This window comes from Mytilus edulis, chromosome 5, assembly GCF_963676685.1.
Source record: "Mytilus edulis chromosome 5, xbMytEdul2.2, whole genome shotgun sequence".
NCBI lineage: Eukaryota > Metazoa > Mollusca > Bivalvia > Mytilida > Mytilidae > Mytilus > Mytilus edulis.
In genome coordinates this window covers 52,275,581-52,302,169 of record NC_092348.1, presented here as the reverse complement: position 1 = coordinate 52,302,169, position 26,589 = coordinate 52,275,581, and the positions used below count along the sequence as shown (strand labels likewise).

The 26,589-nt window shown below is 32.2% G+C and overlaps 1 protein-coding gene and 1 long non-coding RNA gene across 4 annotated transcripts in view; one reads left to right on the top strand and one right to left on the bottom strand.

The window, feature by feature from the left end:
• The window catches only part of LOC139525466 (coiled-coil domain-containing protein 149-like), a 193,143-nt gene that overhangs the window by 111,656 nt on the left and 54,898 nt on the right, over nucleotides 1–26,589 (top strand). For all 3 annotated transcript variants that reach the window (XM_071320820.1, XM_071320822.1, XM_071320821.1), the window contains exons 6-8: nucleotides 672–844; nucleotides 2,382–2,454; nucleotides 18,753–18,840. In XM_071320820.1, coding sequence (XP_071176921.1) covers nucleotides 672–844; nucleotides 2,382–2,454; nucleotides 18,753–18,840 — 334 coding nt within the window. The remainder of the gene's footprint in view (nucleotides 1–671; nucleotides 845–2,381; nucleotides 2,455–18,752; nucleotides 18,841–26,589) is intronic.
• On the bottom strand, nucleotides 21,419–26,388 carry LOC139523881 (uncharacterized). Its single transcript, XR_011664707.1, has 3 exons — nucleotides 25,677–26,388; nucleotides 22,893–22,979; nucleotides 21,419–22,197 (listed from the first exon to the last, which is right to left on the bottom strand). It is a non-coding gene; the product is annotated as an uncharacterized lncRNA (long non-coding RNA).

The window sequence follows — 26,589 nt, the reverse complement described above, 5'->3', positions numbered from 1 at the left end:
ATTTTACTTGATTAAAAAGATGTTTTGAATTTTTTACTTAGCCATGGTATTTTGACCCCCCTGTGGTATATTGAACCCCCCACAATAGACCTCTAATTTCTAAAATTCTAACTATTCTAACTATTCTAACTCCTTAGCATAGTAATAATTCTCCAATAAGTAGTTTGTATGTATTAAATATGCTGGAAAAGATGTTTTGAAAATTTTACTTAGCAATGGTATTTTGACCCCCCCTGTGGTATATTGAACCCCTTCTTAAAACCTCAAATTAAAAAAAATTAAAAACCACATTACAATTTGTTGGCTATCTGCAATACTATTGATCAAAAACAGGAGGGTTCAATATACCGCAGGGGGGTTCAAAATACCATATGTGAAAAATGACCCTGGACCCTAGGTTCACTTTTTAGGGGGTTCAAAATACCATATGACACCGATAGGGAACTATGTATTGCCATGCTATACTCATAATATGCTTTTTTTAATCGATACTTGGTACTACCGAGCGATACTCGAGTACTCGTTGACATCCCTAGTACAAATGTGTTTGATGGCCTCCTTTTTCAATTCATGAGTTGTTAATGATACCATTCCCTAAAAACCCTTACAGGATATGAAATGCTTGTCAAATATCACTAGCAACATGAAATATTATTAAATCTAATTTTTAGATTAATCAGTTAGAAAGAGATCTTCAACAAGTGATAGATGAAAAAGAAGAATTAGTAATTGAAAGGGTGGCATATAAAAGTAAATATGACAGACTGAACCAGGAACTCAATTACATTCTAAAAGGAGATGAGAACAGAATTGTTGATATAGATGCACTTGGTATGGAAAACAAGTAAGTTAGTTTCAACTGTACAAAGAGATATAAAATAACTGTGATTGATATTTAAATCAATTAGTTCTTTATCATATTTTACATGACAAAAACAATAAAAGGAGGAGGTATATCATAAGAGTCAACATCTGTCCCTTGAAATTTAAAAAAAATAATGAATTTCTTCGATACTTCCAATTTCAGAAAAGTTAACCTAATCACATAAATGATGATGTAACTGGTTTGGCTTATATATGAACTCTCTGTTTGTATCCCTTTTCACGGAATCTGAGATTTTTCAATATGAATCTTTATTTAAGAATTGAATGCTTCTTTTTGTAACTTCATTGGGATGTAAAAGCGTTGACCGACGTACATTCTAAAAATGTGCGCACGGTCAACGCTTTTACAACCCTATGAAGTTACAAAAAGAAGCATTCAATACTTATAATTACATTTGTTAGCTATAATCATGAAAACACGAATTTTATAAAAAAAAAAATATTTAATTCACCTGACAGGTGCACTTTATTGTGGGACCATGTGTTATCATGAATGATAAGTTTTATTGAGTACTGCAATTGCTTAAGGAATAACATGTGATGTGCAGTTAGCCAATCAGAATAAAGTATTATAATGAAACATACATATGATGTAATTATATAAACTTGAAACGTAACTACAAATATTTACTCTGTGGTTAAAAGTTTTTGAAATTTTAATAACTTTCTTAAAAGAGGGACACAATAGTACACACGACACAACATAGAAAACTAAAGAATAAACAACACGAACCCCACCAAAAACTAGGGGTGATCTCATGTGCTCCTGAAGGGTAAGCAGATCCTGCTCCACATGTGGCACCCAACGTGTTGCTTAAATTATCCTGGATTTGTATTAAACTTGTACAAAAACTTGTTTATGATCATTAGATGGTATCTAGAAGGAAATTTTGTAAAAAAAATCCTGTTTATACATTTTTTACTAATAAATGGACTTAGTTTTTCTGCCAGTAATCATGACAGTCTGCGGTTAAAGTTTTTAAAACATTTATAAGATTCATAAACCATCCTGGATTTTTACAAACTTGGTCAGAAGCTTCTTACAATCAAAACATAGTATCTAGAGGAAATGTTTTATTACTTTTTCCTCCATTTATGTTGAGCCTGTGACGCAAGACATAATGATTCTACATTTTGTCTTTGTCTGCAACAGCAAAAGTAGGCGATACATCGTGTTCCGCGGAACCCTTACAAATGTTTTAGTCAAAAATCAAAACATATCTGCTAACCTGCTGGAAGTAACAAAACAAAATATCTATGAATATCATATATCTCCCCAAAAAAGGCCTGGTTTGTGTATTTACAAAGGGCAACCTTTACAATTTTTAACACTGCCATGTCCTTTTATGTCTTACTACATTATAAGATTTGCTCATAGTTGAAGGTCTTACAGTAACCTATAGTTGCTTTCATTTAAGCATTTCGTCTCTTGTTTATAGTTGTCTTATTGACAATCTTTACCACATTTTTCCATGTTTATCTAATCATATTTGTAGGTATTTACAAGAGAGCTTAAAGCAGATGGCAGAAGAAAAATCAATGGCTATGGCAACAGTTTCTAAATATAAGGTTTTGTAATTGATAATATATAAAAATAATTTGAAAAGGCAAAAGGAACTTAAAATTAAGTCTGTTCAACAGATATTCCAGAGAACAAACACCTGACATACAGTTGACGGTTATTTTCTAGATAAAATCTCTTACTAAGGATCCCAAATATTCAAAAAATCTTGCAATTTTTACTTTTAACATGAATGACTATGAGAGATGACATCTCATTGCATTAATCACTTATTAAGTCTCCCAAACAAAGTTTGGAGACTTATTGTTTTTGCTCAGTTCTTATTAGGTCTTTCCACTTTTCTGTGGAAAGACCTATTGTTTTTCTTCCGATTATTAGGTCTTTACACTTTTCTGTGGAAAGACCTATTGTATTTGTTCTGATTATTATTATTATTAGGTCTTTCCACTTTTCTGTGGAAAGACCTATTGTTTTTCTTCTGATTATTTTTTTTTGTTCTTCCGCCAAATTTTGTTCTTGCGATAAACATTTGTTTCGCAATATGTCGCTTAGATATTTGGTATATGATATCGAACAGTTTATGCGCTTTTGAAATTTACCCTGCGTAACCGAATACTTTTCTTTGTAGGAGTTATCTCCCCAAACACTGTTTTCCTTGTGATCACAACTCCTTCGCAACCGTAATAGATTACGACAAATTTATTTTATAAAATTGCTCGTTATATCCTTCACATGATTTGTCCAATTTCGACCGAAGCAATATGAACGCTCCATATGAGAGTTATTTCCCTTTTTGTATTTGAAATTTTGAAATGTATTTTAAACTGGAACACCATGAGTGATAGAGACCTAGGATCTTTTGATTTGAGGTCCTTGGTCCAAAAAAATGAAAATTAGGTCAAGGTCATATTCTAATTTTTGAATTTGTCTTATTTTCACTCATTTTCATTAACCTTATAAGATATCGACAAATTATTTTTACTAAATTGTTAGTTGCGACATGTCGTAACAAAATAATTTTGGTTGAAAGGGTGCGTAGACAATAAATGGGAGTTTTAGCCCTATCATATCTAAAATTATGCGTTAAGTGATATAACTTATTTACCATACAAATTAGAGACCTAGGGTCTTTTGATTTGAGATCCTCAGTTTGTGACCTTGAAATTGAGGTCAAGGTCAAAGGTCAAGGTCATTCTAAATTTTTGGTTTTGGCTTATTTTCACTCATTTTCATTAACCTTATAAGATATCGACAAATTATTTTTACTAAATTGTTAGTTGCGACATGTCGTAACTTAATAATTTTGGTTGAAAGGGTGTGTAGTCAATAAACGGGAGTTTTAGCCCCTATCATATCTAAAATTATGCGTAAAGTGATATAACTTATTTGCCATACATATTAGAGACCTAGGGTCTTTTGATTTGAGATCCTCAGTTTGTGACCTTGAAATTGAGGTCAAGGTCATAGGTAAATTTGACGTTCTAGATTATGACCTTTGCTTAAAATTCATATCTTTACATCATAAAGCCATAGGAATTGACATTTTAGACTAATTTTTAGTATTTTAATATCAAAATAGATATTTACTGGTGGAAAGAATAATTATTATTAAGTCTTTCCACTTTTCTGTGGAAAGACTTATTGTATTTGTTCTGATTATTATTATTATTATTATTATTATTATTATTATTATTTTTTTTTTTCCGCCAACTTTTGTTCTTGCGATAAATGTTTGTTTCGCAATATGTCGCTTAGATATTTCTCATATTGTATCGAATAGTTTATGCGCTTTTAAATTTCACCCTGCTAAGCCGAACCATTTTCTTTGTAAGAGTTATCTCCCTATTCACTGTTTATAATCAGAGTGCATCTCCTCTGTAACAAAAAAAGATATCGACAAAATTTCTTTAACACATTGTTCGTTACATCCTCAGAAAGTTTTGTCGTATTTTGATCGAAGCGATTCGATGAAATTTTATAGGAGTTATCTACCTTTACAAAATAAATTTGTCGGTATGTTTATTTAACTCATAAACAATTAATCGTATAACCCTGGAATGCTTTTATTTGAGTCCCTTAGGTCTTAACTTAGAAAATGAGGTCAAGGTCAAAGGTCAAGGTCAAATTCTTAATTGTGACTTTTGCTTGTTTTTGCATTTTCTCACTCACTTTGAGAGATACATAAAAAAGAACAAGTGCAAAATGTCTGCTTAATTGTAATGAAGATATGCTACATTTAGTCTTATACAAATAAATGGCATCTTATAGGAGTTGTTGCCCCTGAAATGTCTTGATATGAGGTTATTTGATTATATCTTCAAGTAAGTTCATTACAAAGACATTTGACCTTATACAAAAGGTTAAGTGACAAATGACCTTGAAAAATGGTTACCGGAAGTGACCTTGAGAAAACCGGAAGTAGCTTTTTTTGTAGTTTTTTCACATACAAGTACTCAGAATCCATATATTTTGTCATATAGATACATAAACTGATTACTGAAGAATAAAAATGACTTCCAACAAACCGGAAGTAACCAATTATTTCCCATTCTACATGCAAAAGTACATAGAAACTATATATTTTTGGAATCAGTGTGAAAGAAGCTATCATATGAGACCGGAAGTAGCATATTATCTCCCTTACATCACTCAAAAAGATAATTAAACCATTATTTATATCATCAGTATGAAGAAACTACCTTCTGATCCAAATTTCTTTGTTGTGGAAAGACTTTCAATTGTTCTCTGAACAATTGGTTTTTAATTATTATTATTTTTTTATTTTTTTTTCTTCCGCCAAATTTTGTTCTTGCGATAAATGTTTGTTTCGCAATATGTCGCTTAGATATTTCTGATATGGTATCGTATAGTTTATGCGCTTTTAAATTTCACCCTGCTAAGGCGAACCATTTTCTTTGTAAGAGTTATCTCCCCTTTCACTGTTTATCATCAGAGTGCATCTCCTACGTAACCGTAGAAAAATGCGACAAATTTATTTTATAAAATTGCTCGTTATATCCTTCGCATGATTTGTCCTATTTTAACCGAAGCAATATGAACACTGCATATGAGAGTTATTCCCCCTTTTGCATTTGATATTAGTAATATGCGTTTCTAACTGGTAAACCATAGGTAATAGAAACCTAGGGTCTTTTGATTTAAGGTCCTTGGTCCAAAAAAATGAAAATTAGGTCAAGGTCAAAGGTCAAGGTCATATTATAAATTTTGATTTTGGCTTATTTTCACTTTTCTTCACAAACCGTATAACATAAAGACATGTTATTTTTACTTAATTGTTAGTTACGACATGTCGTAACTTAAAAATTTTGGTTGAAAGGGTGCGTAAACAATAAATGGGAGTTTTCGCCCATCTTATATTTAGAATTATGCATAAAGTGATATAACTCATTATCCATACATATTATAAGACCTTCATCTTTTAATTTGAGGTCCTTGGTTTGTGACCTTGAAAATGAGCTCAAGGTCATTGGTTAATAGGACGTTCTAGATTTTGACCTTTGCTTTAAATTCATATTTATACATCATAAAGCCAAGTGACATTTTAGACTGATTTTTAATATTTTTATATCAAAATAGATCTTTACCGGTGGAAAGACCTTCAATTGTTCTCTGAACAATTGGCTTTTAATTTTTTTTTTTTCTTCTGCCTAATTTTGTTCTTGCGATTAATATTTGTTTTGCAATATGTCGCTTAGATATTTGGTATATGATAACGAACAGTTTATGCACTTTTGAAATTTACCCTGCGTAACGGAATACTTTTCTTTGTAGGAGTTATCTCCCCCAAACACTATTTTCCTTGTGTCCACTACTCCTTCACAACCGTAAAAGATTACTACAAATTTATTTTATAAAATTGCTCTTTATATCCTTCGCATGATTTGTCCTAAATTGACCGAAGCAATATGAACGCTCCATATGAGAGTTATTTCCCCTTATGCATTTGATATAAGTGATTTGCATTTCTATCTTGTAAACTATAAGTGATAGAGACCTAGGATCTTTTGATTTGAGGTCCTTGGTCCAAAAAAATGAAAATTAGGTCAAGGTCAAAGGTCAAGGTCATATTCTAATTTTGAATTTGGCTTATTTTGACTCATTCCCAAAAACCGTATAAGATATCAAAAAATTATTTTTACTAAATTGTTAGTTGAGACATGTCGTAACACGTAAATTTTGATTGCAAGGATACATTGAACTTAAAGGGAGTTTTCTCCCCTCTGGTATTTAAAAATATGCGTATGGTGATATAACTCATTGACCAAATATAAATAGGACCTATGGTCTTTTGATTTGAGGTCCTTTGTTTATGACCTTGAATTTGATCTCAAGGTCATAGCTTAATTTGACGTTCTAGATTTTGACCTTTGCTTTTACCTCATTTATATACATGATAAAGCCATGAGACTTTTGCAAAAGGTATCAAACCATTTAACTTTGAAAATTACAACCGGAAGTGACCTTGTGTAAACCGGAAGTAGCTATTTTTTGTACTTCATTGATATAAAAGTATATAGAACCAGATATTTTTGGAATCAGTAACGAGTAAATATTCAAATATTATCGGAAGTAACATTTTTCAAACCGGAAGTAACAGATTATCTCTCTTATTTTTTTTTGTATAGAAACCATATATTTTAGGAATCAGCGTACAATAAGCTATCATTTGACGACTGAAATGACATTTTAAACTTAATTTTACAACTTTCATATAAGAATACATTGTTTTTGGTGGAAAGACCTTCAATTATTTTTATTATTCTTATTTTTATGTCACCCGATCGACAATGTCGGGTGACATTGCTTCACTTCTGTTTCTTTTTAAACGACAGCAAAATTGTCGTCTGCGTCGTCCGAATACTTTAAGTTTTTGCACTCTAACTTTAGTAAACTTGAATAGACATCTATGAAATTTTAACACAAGGTTTATGACCACAAAAGAAAGGTTGGGATTGATTTTGGAAGTTTTGGTCCCAACATTTCAGGAATTAGGGGCCAAAAAGGGCCCAAATAAGAATTTTCTTGGTTTTTGAACTATAACTTAAGTATAAGTTAATAGAAATCTATGAAATTTTGACACAAGGTTTATGACCACAAAAGAAAGGTTGGGATTGATTTTGGAAGTTTTGGTTTCAACAGTTTAGGAATAAGGGGCCAAAATGGTACAAAATTAAACTTTGTTTGATTTCATCAAAAATTGAATAATTGGGGTTCTTTGATATGCCGAATCTAACTGTGTATGTAGATTCTTAGTTTTTGGTCCCGTTTTCAAATTGGTCTACATTAAGGTCCAAAGGGTCCAAAATTAAACTTAGTTTGATTTTAACAAAAATCGAATCCTTGGGGTTCTTTGATATGCTGAATCTTAAAATGTACTTAGATTTTCGATTATTGGCCCAGTTTTCAAGTTGGTCCAAATCGGGGTCCAAAATTAAACTGTTTGATTTCATCAAAAATTGAATAATTGGGGTTCTTTGATATGCCAAATCCAACTGTATATGTAGATTCTTAATTTTTGGTCCCTTTTTCAAATTGGTCTACATTAAAGTCCAAAGGGTCCAAAATTAAACTAAGTTTGATTTTAACAAAAATTATATTCTTGGGCTTCTTTGATATGCTGAATCTAAACATGTACTTAGATTTTTAACCGGATTTTTGTGACAAAAATGTCGGTTATTGATTTGGGGATGTACGGCGGGCGGCCGGGCGGTCGGGCAGTCGGGTGGTCGGGCAGTCGGGCGGTCGGCAATCAAATGTTGTCCGTGCATTAACTCATGAACCGTTCAGCCAAAGCTTTTAAAATTTTAATATGTTGTTACTGACAACTAAATGAAGGTCAAGTTCAATAATGACGATTTTGACTTTTACCGTTCAGGAGTTATGGTTCTTGAAAGATTGAAAAATGGAGTTTTCAGTCGTGTCCGTGCATTTACGCATGAACTTTCCTACCAAAGCTTCCCAAATTTTAATGTGTTGTTACTGATGACAAAATGGAGGTCAAGTTTAATAATGACGATTTTGACCTTTACGGTTCAGGAGTTATGGTTCTTGAAAGATTTAAAAATGGTGTTTCCAGTTGTGTCCGTGCATTTACGCATGAACTGTTCTACCAAAGTTTCCCAAATTTTAGCATGTTGTAACTGATGACAAAATAGAGGTCAAGTTAAATAATGACGATTCTGACTTTCACTGTTCAGGAGTTATGGTTCTTGAAAGATTGAAAAATGGTGTTTCCAGTCGTGTCCGTGCATTTTCTCATGAACCATTCAACCAAAGCTTTTGAAATTTTTATATGTTGTTACTGATGACAAAATAGAGGTCAAGTTCAATAATGACGATTTTGACTTTTACCGTTCAGGCGTTATGGTTCTTGAAAGATTGTAAAATGGTGTTTCCATTCACGTTGTTGCATTTACTCATGAACCATTCAATCTAAGCTTTTCAAATTTTAATATGTTGATACTGATGACAAAATGGAGGTCAAATTTGATATTGACGATTTTCACTTTCACCATTCATCAGTAATGGTTCTTGTGATATTGCCAGGACACAAATAAATATTAATAAATCCGGTTTGCTGTCGTTGTGACAGCCTCTTGTTGATTATGGGCCTAGTTTTCAAGTTGGTCCTAATCAGGATCCAAAATTACTATATTAGGTATTGGGCAATAGCAAGAAATTTTCAACTGCACAGTATTCAGCAATATCAAGAAATTTTCAATTGCACAGTATTGCACAATATCAAGAAATCTTGAATTGCACATTATTGTGCAATAGCAAATATTTTCAATTGCACAGTATTGTGCAAAAGCAAGAAATATATAATTGCACAATATTGTGCAATAGCAAGAAATTTTCAATTGGAGTTATCTTTCTTTGTCCAGAATAGTAGTTTGAATTTGAATTTGAATTGAGATCAGTTTTGGAATAAGGGAAAGAGGGATGTGAAAATAAAATATTGGGGGGGGGGGGGGGGGGTGTGGGCGGGTTCAATTTTTTTCATTTCAGATTTCATAAATAAAATTCAAACATTTTTTTGAGAGGATTAATATTCAACAGCAAAGTGAATTGCTCAAAGGCAAAATATTTTTTTTTTTAAGTTCATTAGACCACATTCATTCTGTTTCAGAAACCTATGCTGTGTCAACTATTTAATCACAATCTAAATTTAGTGCTGATTCCAGCTTGAATGTTGTGTCCATACTTGCCCCAACCGTTTAGTGTTCAACCTCTGCGGTCATATAAAGATGCGCCCTGCATCTGGTTCTGTATTATTATTAAGTCTTTCCACTTTTCTGTGGAAAGACTTATTGTTTTTGTTCTGATTATTATTTTTTTTTTACCGCCTAATTTTGTTCTTGTGATAAATATTTGTTTTGCAATATGTCACTTAGATTTTTGGTATTTGATATCTATGGAACGCCACAGCTGTCTTATGTGGAATTCTGATATTACTTTATGTTGTTTTATTATTACCTAATGATATTTTGTCTTTACTTAATATGGTTTTGACATTACGTTATCATGTTTTAATATAACTCAATATGGAATAGTCATTACTTATTGATGTGTATGTAACTTAACGTAATGTAGTTGTTTCATTACGTGATGTGGTTTTGTTATTTCGTAATGATGATTTGTCTATTCTTTATATGGTTTCAACATCACGTAATGACGATTTTACACTACTTGATGTGTTGCTTCATTATTTGATGTGGTCTTGTCATTCTTTGATGTGGTCCTGTCATTCTTTGATGTGGTTATCCCATTACTTGATGAGGTAAAACCACGTGACCAATTCGAAAAAAATATGTCTTATTTTTTAACAGATTTCAATATGTCGTTTGTTTAATGTGCTTTGGATGGGTATCGCCAAAGTTAAAGTTCAAATTAAAGTTCGAGTGGTTGTTCATAGTTATTTGGTATGAAAAAGGGGAACGGTAGACAATAATAATAAAAATAAATCTAAAAATTTTACAGTATTTCGGACATAATTTGGATATCCCCAAACCACTTGGTCCTGTTATTTCATCCAAAGTTCTCAAATAGAAGCAGTATTATAATAAATTTGTAAAATATTCCATGGAACGTTGTGTCTCGCCTGATGTTGCTGCTTTCAGTGTAAAAGCGTAATGTTGATCGTCTGTACATTCATCGGTAAAAAAAAATGTTTTTCTGTAAATGCTTTTTCTTGATATTGAGGAACAACTCCTATACAAGTTTTAAAACACTTCATGGAGGTTATAAATTTATCATGTCAAAACAGTTTAATTCGGTTTTATTTACCTAAAAAAAGTGTATCGTTTTCAACAATGAGCAAAACCCATACCTCATAGTAAGTCGGACAAAGCGACAAAGCATCAATACTATAAAATAAGAATTCTCCGATTTTTTTTTTAGCGTGTATATACGAAAATTAATCTTTTATTTTTAATCAATTGAGTTCACTGATCTACTCCCACTAATCGAAAAATAAACTTTTTGGAATATCTTTCACATGTGACGACGAACATGTTCCAGTTGTCGTAACCATAATACCGTCATCTTTTACTCGAATGTGAACTATCAAATAAAACCAAATCACTCAGTTTAAATTCGCGAATAACACAATGGGTGCCATAGTTGAACAGAATCTCTTTACCTTTCTGGGGAACCCGAGATCACCCCGATGGATTTAAATTACCCAGTAACACTGATCTATTGAGTCAGCCAATTGAAACTGTTTTTAAGCCACCGCAACTTTACCGCAACTGAAAGTTGGGGGCATAGTGTTTTACCTCTGTCCGTCCGTCCGTCTGTCCGTCCCATTATTGGTATATAGTTATTCCGCATAACTCTCCAACAGTTTGAATCCTAGGAAGTTTTCTCTTTACTGTCTGTTTGTACATATATTGAAGGTGTACTGCATGTGGTCAGGGTTTAATTTTTATTAATATTTGCTCTTTTGGGAGAAAGTTGAACTTTGTCATTTTGGGGGAAATTTACTTGCATAAGTAGGGCGTTTCCTGACAACTCCTCCTACAGTTTGAATTCTTGGAATTTATCACTCTACTGGCTGTTTGTACATGTATTGAAGGTGTGCATGTGGTCAGGATTTTTTTAAATTATTTTTCCTCTTTGGGAGAAAAATTGCACTTTGTCCTTTTGGGGTATAAGCGGTTAAATGAGTGGAGTGCGGGGGCATCACTTTGTCTGGTTTACATTTTTTTCTTGTGTTGTGCTTTTACACTACTGTTACAGGCCGATGTTAGGTTATGATTTATCACTCTCATACATGTTAAACTCCGCCACGTGCATTTTCTTCATGTACCGGCTTCAAATCAGGAGCATGAAGTTCAATTGTTGTCGTTGTATACATATGTGTTATATTTGTTTTTTTTGGTTAATTAGACCGTTAGTTTTTTCGTTTGATTTTTTTTTCATATAGTGCATGGTGGCCTTTTGTAGCTGACTATATATATAATTTCTTATATCCACTGCATTTAAACTCTGGTGGATAGTTGTCTCATTGGCAATCACACTACATCTAACAGTACTTTATTTCAACTCCTATGTTGCGCTTTGTATACTGTAACATTGTTTAATTAGTACGCATACCCCGGAGCCGTCTTTTCTGAAGTCCGAGCAAAAGCTCTTGTTCCGCGATAGAAAATTTAATTACAACCTCAAAAAGACATAAAAAAAATAGCTCGAATATCAACTCGAAATCTTAATTAATCTAAATAAGACTTAAATTCGAATCTTACTCAACTCTACCTCAAGAAGTGACTCAAATTCAAAGTTGTAACTAGAACTCTGACTTTAAATGTGATTCAAACTCGAAGTCCAACTCGAAACTCAATGCTAACAAGAACTTTAATTCTAAGCATGACTTGAATTCGAAAACTAACTCAAAGTTTAATTCAAACAGTAACCCGAACTTTGATTCGAATGAACTTATTCGATGGATGGCCACACACATTCAAGGCACATGCAACATTGAAATATATCTTAAAATAGAACAGGTTTTTCCGAATTGGTCACGTAGTTTTACATCATCAAGTAATGGGATAACCACATCAAAAAATGACAGGACCACATCAAAGAATGTCAAGACCACATCAAATAATAAAACAGAGTAGTGTAAAATCGTCAAATTTTGAAACATCATTACGTAATGTTAAAACCATATAAAGAATAGACAAATCATCATTACGAAATAACAAAACCACATCATGCAATGCAACAACTACATTACGTTAAGTTACATACACGTCAAGAAATGTTAAAACCGCATTGACTAATGACACAACCATATTGAATAATGATGAAACCACATCGAGTATTGACAAAACCATATTGAGTAATGACAAAACTACATCAAGTCAATACGAAACCATATTGTGTAATATTGAAATATCATTAAGTAATGACTATTCCATATTGAGTTATATTAAAATATCATTACGTAATGTCAAACCATATTAAGTAAAGACAAAATATCATTAAGTTATAATAAAACAACATAAAGTAATATCAGAATTCCACATAAGACAGCTGTGGCGTTCCATAGATATCGAACAGTTTATGCGTCTTTGAAATTAACCCTGCGTAACTGAATACTTTTCTTTGCTCGTTATATCCTTTACATGATTTGTCCTATTTTGACCGAAGCGATATGAACACTCAATATGAGAGTTATTTCCCCTTATGCATTTGATATAAGTGATATGCATTTCTATCTTGTAAACCATAAGTGATAGAGACCTAGGATCTTTTTATTTGAGGTCCTTGGTCCAAGGTCAAAGGTCAAGGTCATATTCTAAATTTGAATTTGACTTGATTCCACTTATTTCCAGAAACTGTATAAGATATCGATCAATTTACTTTTCCTAAATTGTTAGTTGCGTCATGTCATACCACGTGGAATTTTTATTGCAAGGGTATGTTGAACATTAAAGGGAGTTTTCTCCCCTCTTGTATTTGAAAATACGCATATGGTGATATAACTCATCAACCAAATATAATTAAGACCTATGATCTTTTGAATTGAGGTACTTTGTTTATGACGTTGAAATTGATCTCAAGGTCAAAGCTTAATTTGACGTTCTAGATATTGACCTTTGATTTTACCTCAAATGTATACATGATAAAGCCATAAAACCTTTTGCAATAGGTTTCAAACCATTTAACCTTGTAAAAAACAACCGGAAGTAAACTTGTGTGAACCGGCAGTAGCTATTTTTTGTACTGTATTATTATGAAAGTATATAGAACCAGATATTTTTGGAATCAGTGTCAAGTGAATATTCAGGTAATATCGGAAGTAACATTTTTCAAACCGGAAGTAACAAATTATCCCCTTTATTAAATAAATATTGTATAGTATAGAAACCATATATTTTTGGAATCAGCGTACAATAAGCTATCATTTGACCATTGAAAAGGCATTTGATCTTATACAAAAGGTAAGGTGACAAATGACCTTGAAAAAAGACTACCGGAAGTGACCTTCAGAAAACCGGAAGTAGCCTTTTTTGCATTTTTTTCATATAAAAGTACTCAGAAACCATATATTTTGTCATATAGATACATAAACTGATAACTGAAGACTAAAACTGACTTCCAACAAACCGGAAGTGGCCAATTATCTCCCATTCTACATACAAAAGTATATAGAAACTATATATTTATGGAATCAGTGTGAAAGAAGCTACTCGGAAGTGACATTAATTTCACCTGTAGCATTATATTATCTCCCTTATATCACTCAAAAATATAATTTAACCATTTTATTTATCGCATCAGAATGAGGAAACTATCTTCTAAACAAAATTTCTTTCATGTGGAAAAACTTTCAATTGTTCTCTGAACAATTGGTTTTTAATTATTATTATTATACTTCCACCTATTTTTTCCGGCAGTTTTCTCGGAGCTAATGGAACCAACCTTAATGAAAGTTAACTATAATGAGGAACACAAAATTTCGGTTGCAGTAGGTCTTAAGAACATAAAACATGGCTGCCGTTACCATGGATACGGAACTACTGTGAAAAATTCCACTTTTTGGTTTTGGTGGATTATTTGGATATGCTTAAACATAGAATCATTATATTTTGATACAATGTAGGTGTGGAGCATATTCTGGTTTTTGGATGATTTTGGCAATCATTGGAACTACTATGTTGCCATGGAAACTACACCAAAAATTTCAAAAATACCAAAATGCTCCAAATTTTGTGAAACTTCATAGTAACGATGAGCAACATTGGAAGATGCGTAATTTTGCGTTGGAATTTCCAAAATGTCTGCCGTTACCATGGAAACAATGCATAAGTGTCAAGATGCTCTAAAAACTTCAGGGTTTGGTGAATAATTTTGGTATGCTTGAACTAAAAATTATCAAATTTTTACACAATATAGTTGTCCACTATATACAGGTTTTGAATGATTTTAACCATGGATACAGTAGCAAAAATTTCAAAAATTTCAGAATGCTTCAAACTCAATGAAACTTGATGTGATTGTTGACTGGCAAGTCTGAAACAGACTTTTGACTTTGGCATTTCCAAAATGGCTGCCGTTGCCATGGAAACTGCAAAAATATAAAAAAAAAACTATCAAAATGCTTTGAACTTAATGAAACTTGATATTATTGTTAACTGGCATGTATAAATGAGACTTTTGACTTTGAAAATGTCAAAATGGCTGCTGTTGCTATGGAAACCACAAACATGTGATAATTTTTAAAATGCTCTAAATGTACTGAAAACTTACAGAAAGATGTATAGCCACCATATATGTTTAAATTTTTTGAAATGGCTGCCGCTTAGTGGCAATGGGGGAAGGGTGACATCCGCTATTGCTTGCAATGGCAATTCTAGTTCTTTTTCTTTTTCTTTTTCTTTTTCTTCCGCCACTTTAAAATTTGAACTTGTCCGCAGCGTTTCTCCGAAATCACTTGTTAGATTTACTTAGGGTTTCATTAAATGTTAGACTAATATGTCTAGCTGAACCATGAATTGTTCGTTTGTGCATTGGAGTCTATTAAGGGGTATTTTTTTTGGGGGGGGGGCGAAAGAAAGGAGGGGTTTACTAAAGAACCCTATGGAATTTTATTTTCGAAAATTTTCAAATAAATATTACTTGAAAACTTTAAGTGATAAACACACAAAGTCTTCAGAAATGATCATAGGACAATAAAACAAATCGCATGAAATAAAGGTGGAATCACTGGGGGTTACCCCACCCCCTTAAATTTGAGAATATGCTATTATCTTGTAAACGGTCCAAATCCCCAACTCTAAACCATATATTTTCTTGGATGGGACAATAAAACAAATCAAATGAAATTGAAGGGAAGTCCCTGGGGGTCGTCACCCCCACCCCATTCAATTCGAGAATGTGCTAGTATCTTGTAAACGGTCCAGATCCCCACCCCTAAACCATATAAATTCTTGTAGGGGACAAGTAAACATATCAAATGAAATTGAAGGGAAGTCCCTTGGGGTCACCCCCACCCCATTCAATTTTGAGAATGTGCTTTTATCTTGTAAACAGTCCAGATCCCCACCCCTAAACTATATATATTCTTTTAGAGGACAATAAAACAAATGAAAAGAAATGAAAGGGAAGTCCCTAGGGGGTCACCCAACCCCCTCTTGTTTGAAAACTTGTAAACGGTCAAGATCACCACCCCTAAACAATATATATTCTTGCATGGAACAATAAAACACATCAAATGAATATGGGAGGTTTGTTTAGGAGACTTCGTATTCTGTTACAATTACTTCTTGTTTATATTTAAGTTTTTTTCACAAATTTGCTTTTGTAACAAAATAAGTTAGCTTTTTTTTTTTTTTTTACTCATTAAAAACAGGTATATCTTAACATAGTAAATTACAATGTTGAAAGTTTTCTATGAAAAAAATGTTAAAAAAGTAGAATAATTAATCAGTTCAGCTAATTTTAAAGATCCAAATTTATAATTATAATGACATAGGATAATTTATGCATAATTTGTTCCTTTTGTTTAGACAAGGAGGTCATATGAGAAGGAGAGAGGACGAAAGACAATAATTACACATAAATTGTTACCGACTTTTCTGTAAGTGGGTGCTAACTAGTTGAGATCGAACCTGTCACAGAGGGAGATTTTGTCTTAATTACGTACCCGAGTAAGAATGAAAACACCCGAGGTGTCATAAACTGACCGGATATTCAATTATTGACATGTTAAAAAGATTTTTTGTGATATTTTTTATTAAGTAATTAAAAATTAATTTTTTTGGTTAAAAGTAAACTTTTAGTACCAATAGAAATGAAACGAACATCTGTTTCATTGCCGTCAATGTTAATATCAACAGAAAGCCACTATTACGTTCTTCCCGATAAATTTCGCTATGTTTCAATTGCAAATATTCCTTGCGGTCGTTACCGGACACCGTAATACTTTGCATATTCGTATATTTTCTATGATTATCACCTGCCAATTCTCATAAACAGAAATTGAAAAGTGAAGCGAAAATCTTTGTTAAAAGCAATGTAGTGTTGAATAAAAATCGCATAATAACTTTCCTTTAAACCCTCATAACTTTGTCATTTCTTTATCTATTTTCACCGTAGACAGACGATTGATTTTGAAATTGTGGTCGAATCTTTTTCCATATCATAAACACCTATACACGGCATTGGTACCAAAAATACACCTGAACTTTAATGACCCAGTCACTGATAACAATCATGTGACATATGCGATTGATCTAATAGCCCTAACTGCTCGCGGTAACAGCCCAGTACATCAGAGGGCCATGTCAAGTGGGTGATAAACATGTCGGTTTCTTTCTAATTATATCATTTTTCTCTGATCGAACTGCTATCCTGGGGATGCTAATTTTGTATCAAGCAGAGTGTTCACCCTCCTTCTCATATAACCTCCTTGGTTTAGATAACCAACCTAATTACAGATTATAAACGCCCCGTTATCAATAGAGTATAATATATAATCTGGGGCAATATAATGTAAATCTCCTTATTAATTAGACATAATTGAAATCAAAACAAAGTCTGTATCTTATTGATAAGTAAACTTTGATTATCTCATAAGCAAAGACAAGTAGTTTGTTTAGAATTAGATTTTATTTTATAAACAATATATATTTAGTGTGTCAAAATCAGATACATGTATCTATTTCTGAAAGTTTCAATGCATAGCCATTGGTTTATTGTCAAAATGATGTTGTGTTCTTTCTTAATTATATATATATATAAAAACATTAAAAGGAATCAACAACTATGTGGTATGGGCTTTGCTCAATGTTAAAGGCCATAGAGTGACATATAGTTGTTAAGTTCTGTGTCATTTTGGTCTGTGGTGGAGAGTTGTCTCATTGGCAATCAAACCACATCTTGTTTTTGTATCTTATTGAAAATTATGCTTTAAAGAATTTTAATACAAATAAGCTTACTACTCTTATGTAGTACAGAACTTAACTTAAGGAGGCTAGAGGGTAAACAAAAAATTCAGCAAAAATTTAAACAATTGTTTTCTCTTACAAATTTTATTTATTACACTATTAGTTGTAACTTTGTAATATGGTACAAAAATCAACCCCAAAAAATCAATTTGTTTGGGCCCCAGATGACTTTTAAAATGTTTATATCATTGAAAAAGCTCTAAATTATATGCCTTTGGTGAAAATAATGCCAATATTTTTGCATTAAAATTTAAATATCTTTTTAACTCATCTTTTTAAAGACATCCCTTCGTAAGTTTAATGGACGCCATCACGAGTTGGTTATGGAATAACCGTTTAACAAATGATATAGGATATGTTCCTTATGTCGTAACTACAATACCCTTCCCTTTTCACGAATGTGACCTACCGAATTAGACTATGTACTGGATTTGTAATAACATAGGAAACACGACGGGTGCCACATGTGGAGGCGGATCTGCTTTCCCTTCTGGAGCACCTGAGATCATCCCCAGTTTTTGGTGGGGTTCGTGTTGCTTAGTCTTTAGTTTTCTATGTCAAATGTATGTTGTGCCTTGTTATTTGTCTGTTTGTCTTTTAATTTAAAGCCATGGCGTTGTCAGTTTATTATCAATCATTGAGTTTGACTGTTCCTCTGGTATCTTTCATCCATCTTTTAAGTGTGTGCACTATTGATTTAGTGATTGCACTGGTACCTCAGATAGATATTTTTTAAATTTTAAATGTAATTGTTACATTGCCAATGCCTATTCTTTATTTGTATATTCTTTGCCAAAACACTTGCAAGTATAAATGTTTCAAATTAAAACATATGTTTAATTTCTAGATTTACAATATTTTTCTTGTAGAATTTACTAGAGAGAAGAAAAACTAAAAGTTCTTCATTAAAACTAGGACAAAGTAGAAGTGGAGGGTTAGTTATTACACAGAAACAAGGTATTTAAACTCTCAGGATTAAAATTTTGTACACCAAATGAAGGTTTTGTCTACATGACTCATCAATGATTCTCTCTGTCTATTATGTCAATCAATGTATCTGATGTTATGCCCATTCTGGGCCCTGTAATTTGGGAAATACAAATATTCTATTCTATTCTATTCTATAAGGCAAAGTAAGGTATGAAGTCGAAGAGCATTTAGGGCCAAAATTTCCAAAAGTCCTTAGTATTGAGAAAAACTTATTTGTAAACAGTTGACCTATATTCCCTCTTTTATTATTGTGACAATGAGAATTCATGTCAACACAGAAGTGCTGACTACTTAATTATGAAGTGTCAAGTGATCCTATATGCCTACAATATTAGGACATAACTGTATTTCCAATATTTGTCAAAAGGTTTCTACGTTTCCATTTTTTTTATCTTTTAATTATAACCCTGCTCCAATGGAAGGGGTTTACTGTTATACACTTTTCTGTTCCATGAAATTTTGTCGAGCCTGTAACATTTATGTCCCTTAAGAGAATCATAGCAATCCGAAATTCATCATTCTGTCAAAATTATGGTTCAATCTGTGGTTGAAGTTTTAATGTCCCTGTCGTAATGAAGTGGGCATTAAGTTTTACCCTTGTCTTTCTGTACGTCTGTTCGTACGTCCCAAAGTTGGTTTCCATTGAGAGCAAAATTTTGAAACTTATTTATTTTCATTTATCGGAACTTAATGATTAATGAGCATAGTTTTAAAGGCTTTATCTTTATGGTCATGATGTTCATCCCATTTTTTTTTTTTGCTGAAAAAAAGGGAAGAAGACTTTCATTCTTCTGTTCTAACAAGATCGAGTAAACTTTGTGTTTGCTTGATTTTGTATTGAAAATAAGGATAATTTGATCGAACATTACTTGAATTTTTTACATGTATTGTAATTTTTAATCACCTTTCTTAGAAAATGATCCTGCTTACTGTTGTATATATAACAGACTTAATTTTAGGCAATGAAATTAATTTTTCATCACTTGGCTCCTGGCATCTTTGATCGTCTTTGTTGTCTGTTAACTTTTACAAAAATCTTCTCCTCTGAAACAACTGAGACGAATTTAACCTTGGTCACAATCATTATTAGGGTATCTAGTTTAATATTTATGTTCCATGACCCTGCCTGCCAACCAACACGGCTGACATAGCTAAAAATAGTACATAGGGGTAAAATGTAGTGGCCAAAAACCTTTTTGTAGTTTTTTATACAACTTGTGTATATGTACTAGTGTACGAATAGCTCTAAAATTGTATTTCAAGGTTCCATACCTCAAAGGGAAATCTGGGATTGGGTTTTTGGTTAATTACTCCCAATAAATGTGGTCAAAATGTTTCTTGGATATTCTTTTTTTGGAGTTCATATATTTTTTTCTTAAAATTTTTTGAAATCTTCAATTGCACAGTACTGTGCAATAACAAGAAATCTTCAATTGCACAGTATTGCTCCAAAGCAAGAAATCTTCAATTTCACAGTATTGCCCAATAGCAAGAAATCTTCAATTGCACAATATTGCGCAATAGCACAGTAATGTACAACAGTACAGTATTGGGCAATAGCAAGAAATTTTCATTCAAACAGTATTAGCAAACAGCAAGGAATCTTCATTCAAACAGTATTGCCAAACAGCAAGGAATCTTCAACTGCACAGTATTGCTCGATAGCAAAAAAATCTTCAATTGCACAGTACTATGCAATAGCAAGAAATCTTCAATTGAACAGTATTGCTCAACAGCAAGAAGTCTTCAGTTGCAGAGTATTGTACAATAGTACAGTATGGGACAATAGCAAGAAATCTTCAATTGCACAGAATAGCACAATAGCAAGTAATCTTCAATTGTACAGTACTGCACAATAAACAGTCTCCGGGACAAGTTTGCAATTCCGCTGAGTGCAAAAGTTGTCACCTTAATTTTTGGAGTTAAGTCAAAACAAAGTTGATGACTTGGTTGGTAGTGGTTCCCTGATATTTGTCCTAAAAATTTTTTGATCTAGCACCACTGTTGAAAAAGTTATGCCCCTTTTTTCAACAATTTCCTCAGAGGAAAAGTACTTTTCCTCAAGGGAAATCAAATTTCCCTGAAGGAAAAAGATTTTTCCTCAAGGGAAATTTTTTTTTCCTCAAGGGAAAAAGATTTCCCTTAGGGAATTTGCTGCATAATTATTTCCTTTGAGAAAATTCTATTTCCTTAGAGGAAATTCTTTTTCCTTAGAGGAAATTCTTTTTCCTTTGAGGAAATTTGCAGCTTCAAATTTTCCTTGGAGGAAATACTTTTTCCTGTGAGGAAATTTGTAGCTTCAAATTTTCCTTGGAGGAAATACTTTTTCCTGTGAGGAAATTTTTGACAAACACTTTTCCTTGGAGGAAAATTCAAGACAACAAATTTCCTCTAGGGAAATCATTGTTCTTCAAATTTCCTCTAAGGAAATTTCTGAAGATCAAATTTCCCTTAAGGAAATGTTTTCCCTTATTTTTACTTGTTGAACATTTCTTCACTACACCATGTATACAAACAGTATGAATATAATTATTACAAGACTGTATAATTGATGCAAATGATATTTAAAACTTTAATAAATGTTTGACTCAACATTTTAATGACATTGAAAATAATACAGTCTGACTGTTTAGATCTAGGTATTGTTTATACTTTTTTTATAAATTTAACTTTGATTTATAATTTTTTTTGGAGCAAATGCTTCTATTTTCTTTGTAATTGTTTCAATGCGATACATTAATAAGCAACCAATTTGAATGTCATACCATTTGTGGTGTTCTAAAGAATTTGTTTATATATTTGCAGATCAAATAATAAAATAAACACTTTTCGTGTTATTTAAATTAGAATTTCTTCTGTTTCAGCTTGTGTACAGTTATTCAATCCACTACGTAAGAATTCAGTGAATACATTATTCCATTCACTAAACAATTCCCTTCAATTCTAAGAGAAATCATTTTTGCAAATTGTTCTTCAATGATCTTCTTCTGTATATTTGATATGAGGGAGCGATGTAAATGAGTGGATAAAACTGGTGTTCCTTTTTTCAACAACAAAATAGTATTTGTTCAGCATTCTCCTTTCTTTTGATTAAAATATGTTGTTGCTTTTATGCAATAGTGTTTTTGTGTATCTATGATAGAACTCCATTTTGTTTATGGTCATTATCATGTGATAATGTTGAAATTTCCTATTTCTTTTTTGCAGGAAAGCACACATTCCATTTCAAATTAATCCAATTATGCACTATGTAAATAAATTTCAACTATAAGTTTCCTCTTCAGTAATGACCTATTGATCATGAAAACCAAGATGTCTGATCACCTATAAATACACAAAATAAACAAATAAAATGTTATAAATGGAGAGAGAAACAGCAATAAATGTTTTTCATGTGTATCTTTCCTTATTAAAATACATTAAGTAAACTTGAACTCGAGAAAAATAAATAACTGCGATGTAGACTAGAAAGTATAAAATGCCAAATAAAGGATTCACGAAAAATTAGTTGATTTACAGAAGTCAAGTCCGTGTTTGCAGGAAATTTACATCATTGGTTGTCTGGTGGAGAGTTGTCTTATTGGCAATCATACCACATCTTATTTTTATATAACCTTGCCATATTCCTATTGTGCCTGTCCAAAGTTCAGAGCCTGTAGCTTTTGTCAGTTTAGTCTGACATTAAAATTTAGTGGTTGTTGTTGTTGTTGTTTCATACCGGTCATATTTATTTTTTGTAATTTATTTTGTTATAAACTAGGCAATTACCATGATTAGTTTTACAGTTTGGATTGTTTCAATGTTTCATCTTTAGGTCTTTTATAGCTGCCTACTTTGACTATAGTATAGGGTATGGATTTTCTCATTATTGAAGGTCGTAACAGGCCTACAATTGCTTTCTCAAAGCCATGATAGTTTTCATATTTAATATACCACATCTTTTAATTTTTATAGTAATCATGATACTAGAAATCATCTTTCAAGTTCAATAACTTTTTTTAAATTAAAAGGTGCCTTACCATTTAGGTTTAGTTGGCTTCTGCAAATTTTACATTGCCTATCATTTCTGCTGTATATAATTTCTTGTATCTTCTATAGTTCTTGTCCTATACATAAAAGATTAAAAGTTGAATGACATCTTGCATCAATATTTTTTTCTGTTTAATGTACATTATGTATATTAATGTGTGTTTAATAAAAATCTAAACCATGAGTGCTTGATAAGCTTCTTGCCCTTATAGCTGGTCTTTAAGCTTTAAATGAATTTTAATGATCGACTAAAAAACTATGAGCACTGTGCAAATAAGACCCCTGCCCTCCAAAAAAAACAAAACATGCACAAACAGTGGTATTTATTGACATAAAACATGTATATAATTTGGCTCCATTTATAGATATATATCTCAAGTGACTATAAGTTTAAGGCTGTGATTTTTTTAACAAATCCATAAATTTCTAAAACCTTTCAAAGTTTTTGAAAATGGACAATTTTAAAATAACTTTGCAACAACCAAAGTTCCTTAACTCTGCATCTTATAAAAAAATATACATGATAAATAGGGAATGATACTCCAGCTTGCATATTATTCAAAGTTTTAAAGGAACATAACTGAAGAACGGTAAAAGTTTTACTACCAAAATTTGAAATTGATCTGATTAAAATTGTGATAAAAAGTATTTTTTTAAAGTTTAATAAAATTTGGTTGAGGGAAACTTAAGTTAGAAGGCCGAAACATTTTTTTCCATTTTTATAGAACATAACTATAGAATTTAGTAAAAGAGACACTACCAAAATTCAAACTTAATCTGTATTTTGTGATGATAAGCATTGTGTATTGATTTCATAACATTTGGTTGAGACAAACTAAATTTTAGAGAACAGGAAACCAAAAATTCAGCATATTTTCCCCATTTCTAAAGGGGCATAACTCTGATACTCTAGTACAGTAACACTGACATCACCAAAATTCAAACTTGATATGAGAATTGTGAAAACAAGCTTTTGTAAAAGTTTAATTGAATTTGGTTGAGGCAAACTAAAGTACTGTAAGAGAACAAAAAACAACTTTGGGACAGACGGACAAACGATCTGACAAGTGTTAAACATTATGCCCCCTCCACTTTGGGTCATAACAATAAAAAGGGAGTTTGTCAAGATATAAAAACAATTCACCAAAGTTTCATAAAAATTTGTGAAAGCATTCTTGAGACTATCCTAATCCCAAGTCATGATAGTACAATGACATAAATCAGATTTTTTTTTAAATTAAAAGGAAAATTATCATGTTTATGTTATACAAAAATAATTCACCAAGTTTCATGAAAATTGCTCAAAGTATTATTAATAGTATACGTACTGGAAAAATCCCCCCTTTTATGAATAAAATCCCTAACTTTAAATTAAAAATTTAAAATCCCTAAAAATTAAAAAGGAGCTTAATTATCATGATTATATCAATAGATAATTCACCAAAGTATTATGAAAATTTTATGATTAATGTATTCTAATTCCAAGACTATCTAAGACATGGTTTGTTTGAATTAAAAAAGTTGGAATAAAGTACCTGCTAGAATTCAGGAGAATTAGACCAAATCAGGCTATCTTCTAGATTATCAGACAATTGACTGTACATAGAAAAGGAATTTTCTTTTTTCTTTTTTCTTATTTAGCTATTTGTTATCTCTGTCCTTAATATATACTGAACTAAGCCATTTTTTCACATATTTTTTTTGTTTTTTCTCTCTTGTGACTTGTTATTTAACATAACAAAAAAAAACCAAAGGCAATGAAAGAGAAACTGACAATGCCAAGGCAAAACATAAGATGCAGAAAAGAAAAACAAAACAAAACACTAAGCAACACCAACATCACCAAAAAACTAGTGTTGAATTCATGTGCTCAGTCAGTCAGTCAGTGAGAGTTCGCAGATCCTGACCTACTATATCTATGCTTAAAAACCTAAAAATCATATAGTTCTTAACATATTTTGTAAATTTATACTTGATTAAAATGTTGTCATAAATAGCATAGACACCGCTGAGTTTTGAGAACCACATGTGTTAATTGTGCGAGTATAATCATTGATAATCATGCACAAGATTGACTTTTAAAAGCCTATATATTGAAATTTTTTGAAAATATTGCATGCAATTATTAATATGACCAATTTCAAGAAATGCACAAAGATATGTGAGATGATTTATATAATTGTAATTTCAGGAATTTACAGTAAAGGTTTTTATCCTCACTGCATTTTGCACTTTTCCTAATTCAGGAGCCAGAAGTTATATGGCCTTTGTGACCTTTGTATGATTTTTATTTTAGTTTCTTTTTTTTATATTGAAGAGTTTAGTATGACGTCCATTATCACTCAACTAGTATACATTTTTGTTTAATGGCAAGCTAAAGCATGCCTCACAGGCACGGATCCAGGGGGGGGGGGGGCTGAAGGTTGGACATGTTGGAACCCCCCTTTCTTTATTGGACGATCAATGCATTTGAATGGGGAAATGTAGTTGGACACCCCCCCCCCCCCCAAAAAAAAATTGTCCTGGGTTAGGAACCCCTCCTTTATATGACTAGATCCACCCCAGTCTCAGGTTGCGGGATTTTCTCGTTGCAATGAAGACCCATCGGTGACCTATGGCTGTTATCTGCTCTTTGGTCATGTTGTTATCTCTTTGATACATTCCCCATTTCCATTTCCATTTTCTTTTCGGTTCTATTATAAATATTAGAAACGAGTATGGCGCCTTTACAAAAATATAATTGTCTGTCCTGATAGGGGAGTATGTGTGCATACCAATATTTAAATTTTCTAGGCCTTCTTTTTGAATATTTTGTGCATTTCTTGGTAAAATACTGTCAGACCTCGAGTGCTGTTGTTTTACAAAAACGGTAAAGTAATGTAGGGGAAAGAAACTAACTAAAAAGACCAAAATAAGCCACAACTAATGGGGGTCTCATTGGGGGTTCTGTTCACGGATCCCGCTTAGTTACTACTTATTTTTTTTTAGATTCTCGCATGATGCCATCCCGCGTACACTATGTAAGTGAACAATTCTGCTATTTTTGTAATTTCCCATGTCCCGCTAAACTTCATTTCGCGTTTTCACGGCACAATAATTTGAGGGAGGATAGGACCTTTATCGGGACTGCGGGATCGGATGTTTTTAAGCTCTGGATTTCGGGATTGACCCTTTCGGGATACGATAATTCTTTTTTCGAATTTCGGGACCTCTGGATTTCGTGTTTTTTAAGCCCGGGATTTCGGGATTTCGTGTTTTTAAGCTCGGGATTTCGGGATCAGTACCCCTCCTACCCTCCCTCATAATTTGACTTTCATGTGTCACGTTTACAAAAAATACGCCTCGACAATCCCGAGTCCCGCTCAGACCCCCCTTATAGGTACATAATGAATAGTTTACTATGTAGTCAGTAGTCGGGTCAAATACACATGTATACACTTTTAGACGACCTTAGATTCATTTCACAGCGAAAATACTCATTAATATTGAACATTTTAGATCACTTTATAACTTTTAAAATAAAGACCATATAGATTTAAGATCATTTAATCGAAAGATTATAATTTGTCAATGCGCAACTGTAACCAGGTACTGCATTTTTTTTTTGTGCATGCGTTAAGTTAAAAGTGCCGGGAATAGAAAAGCAAGTTAAACTTCTCATCTGGACTTTTTAATAAGTCTGTATAC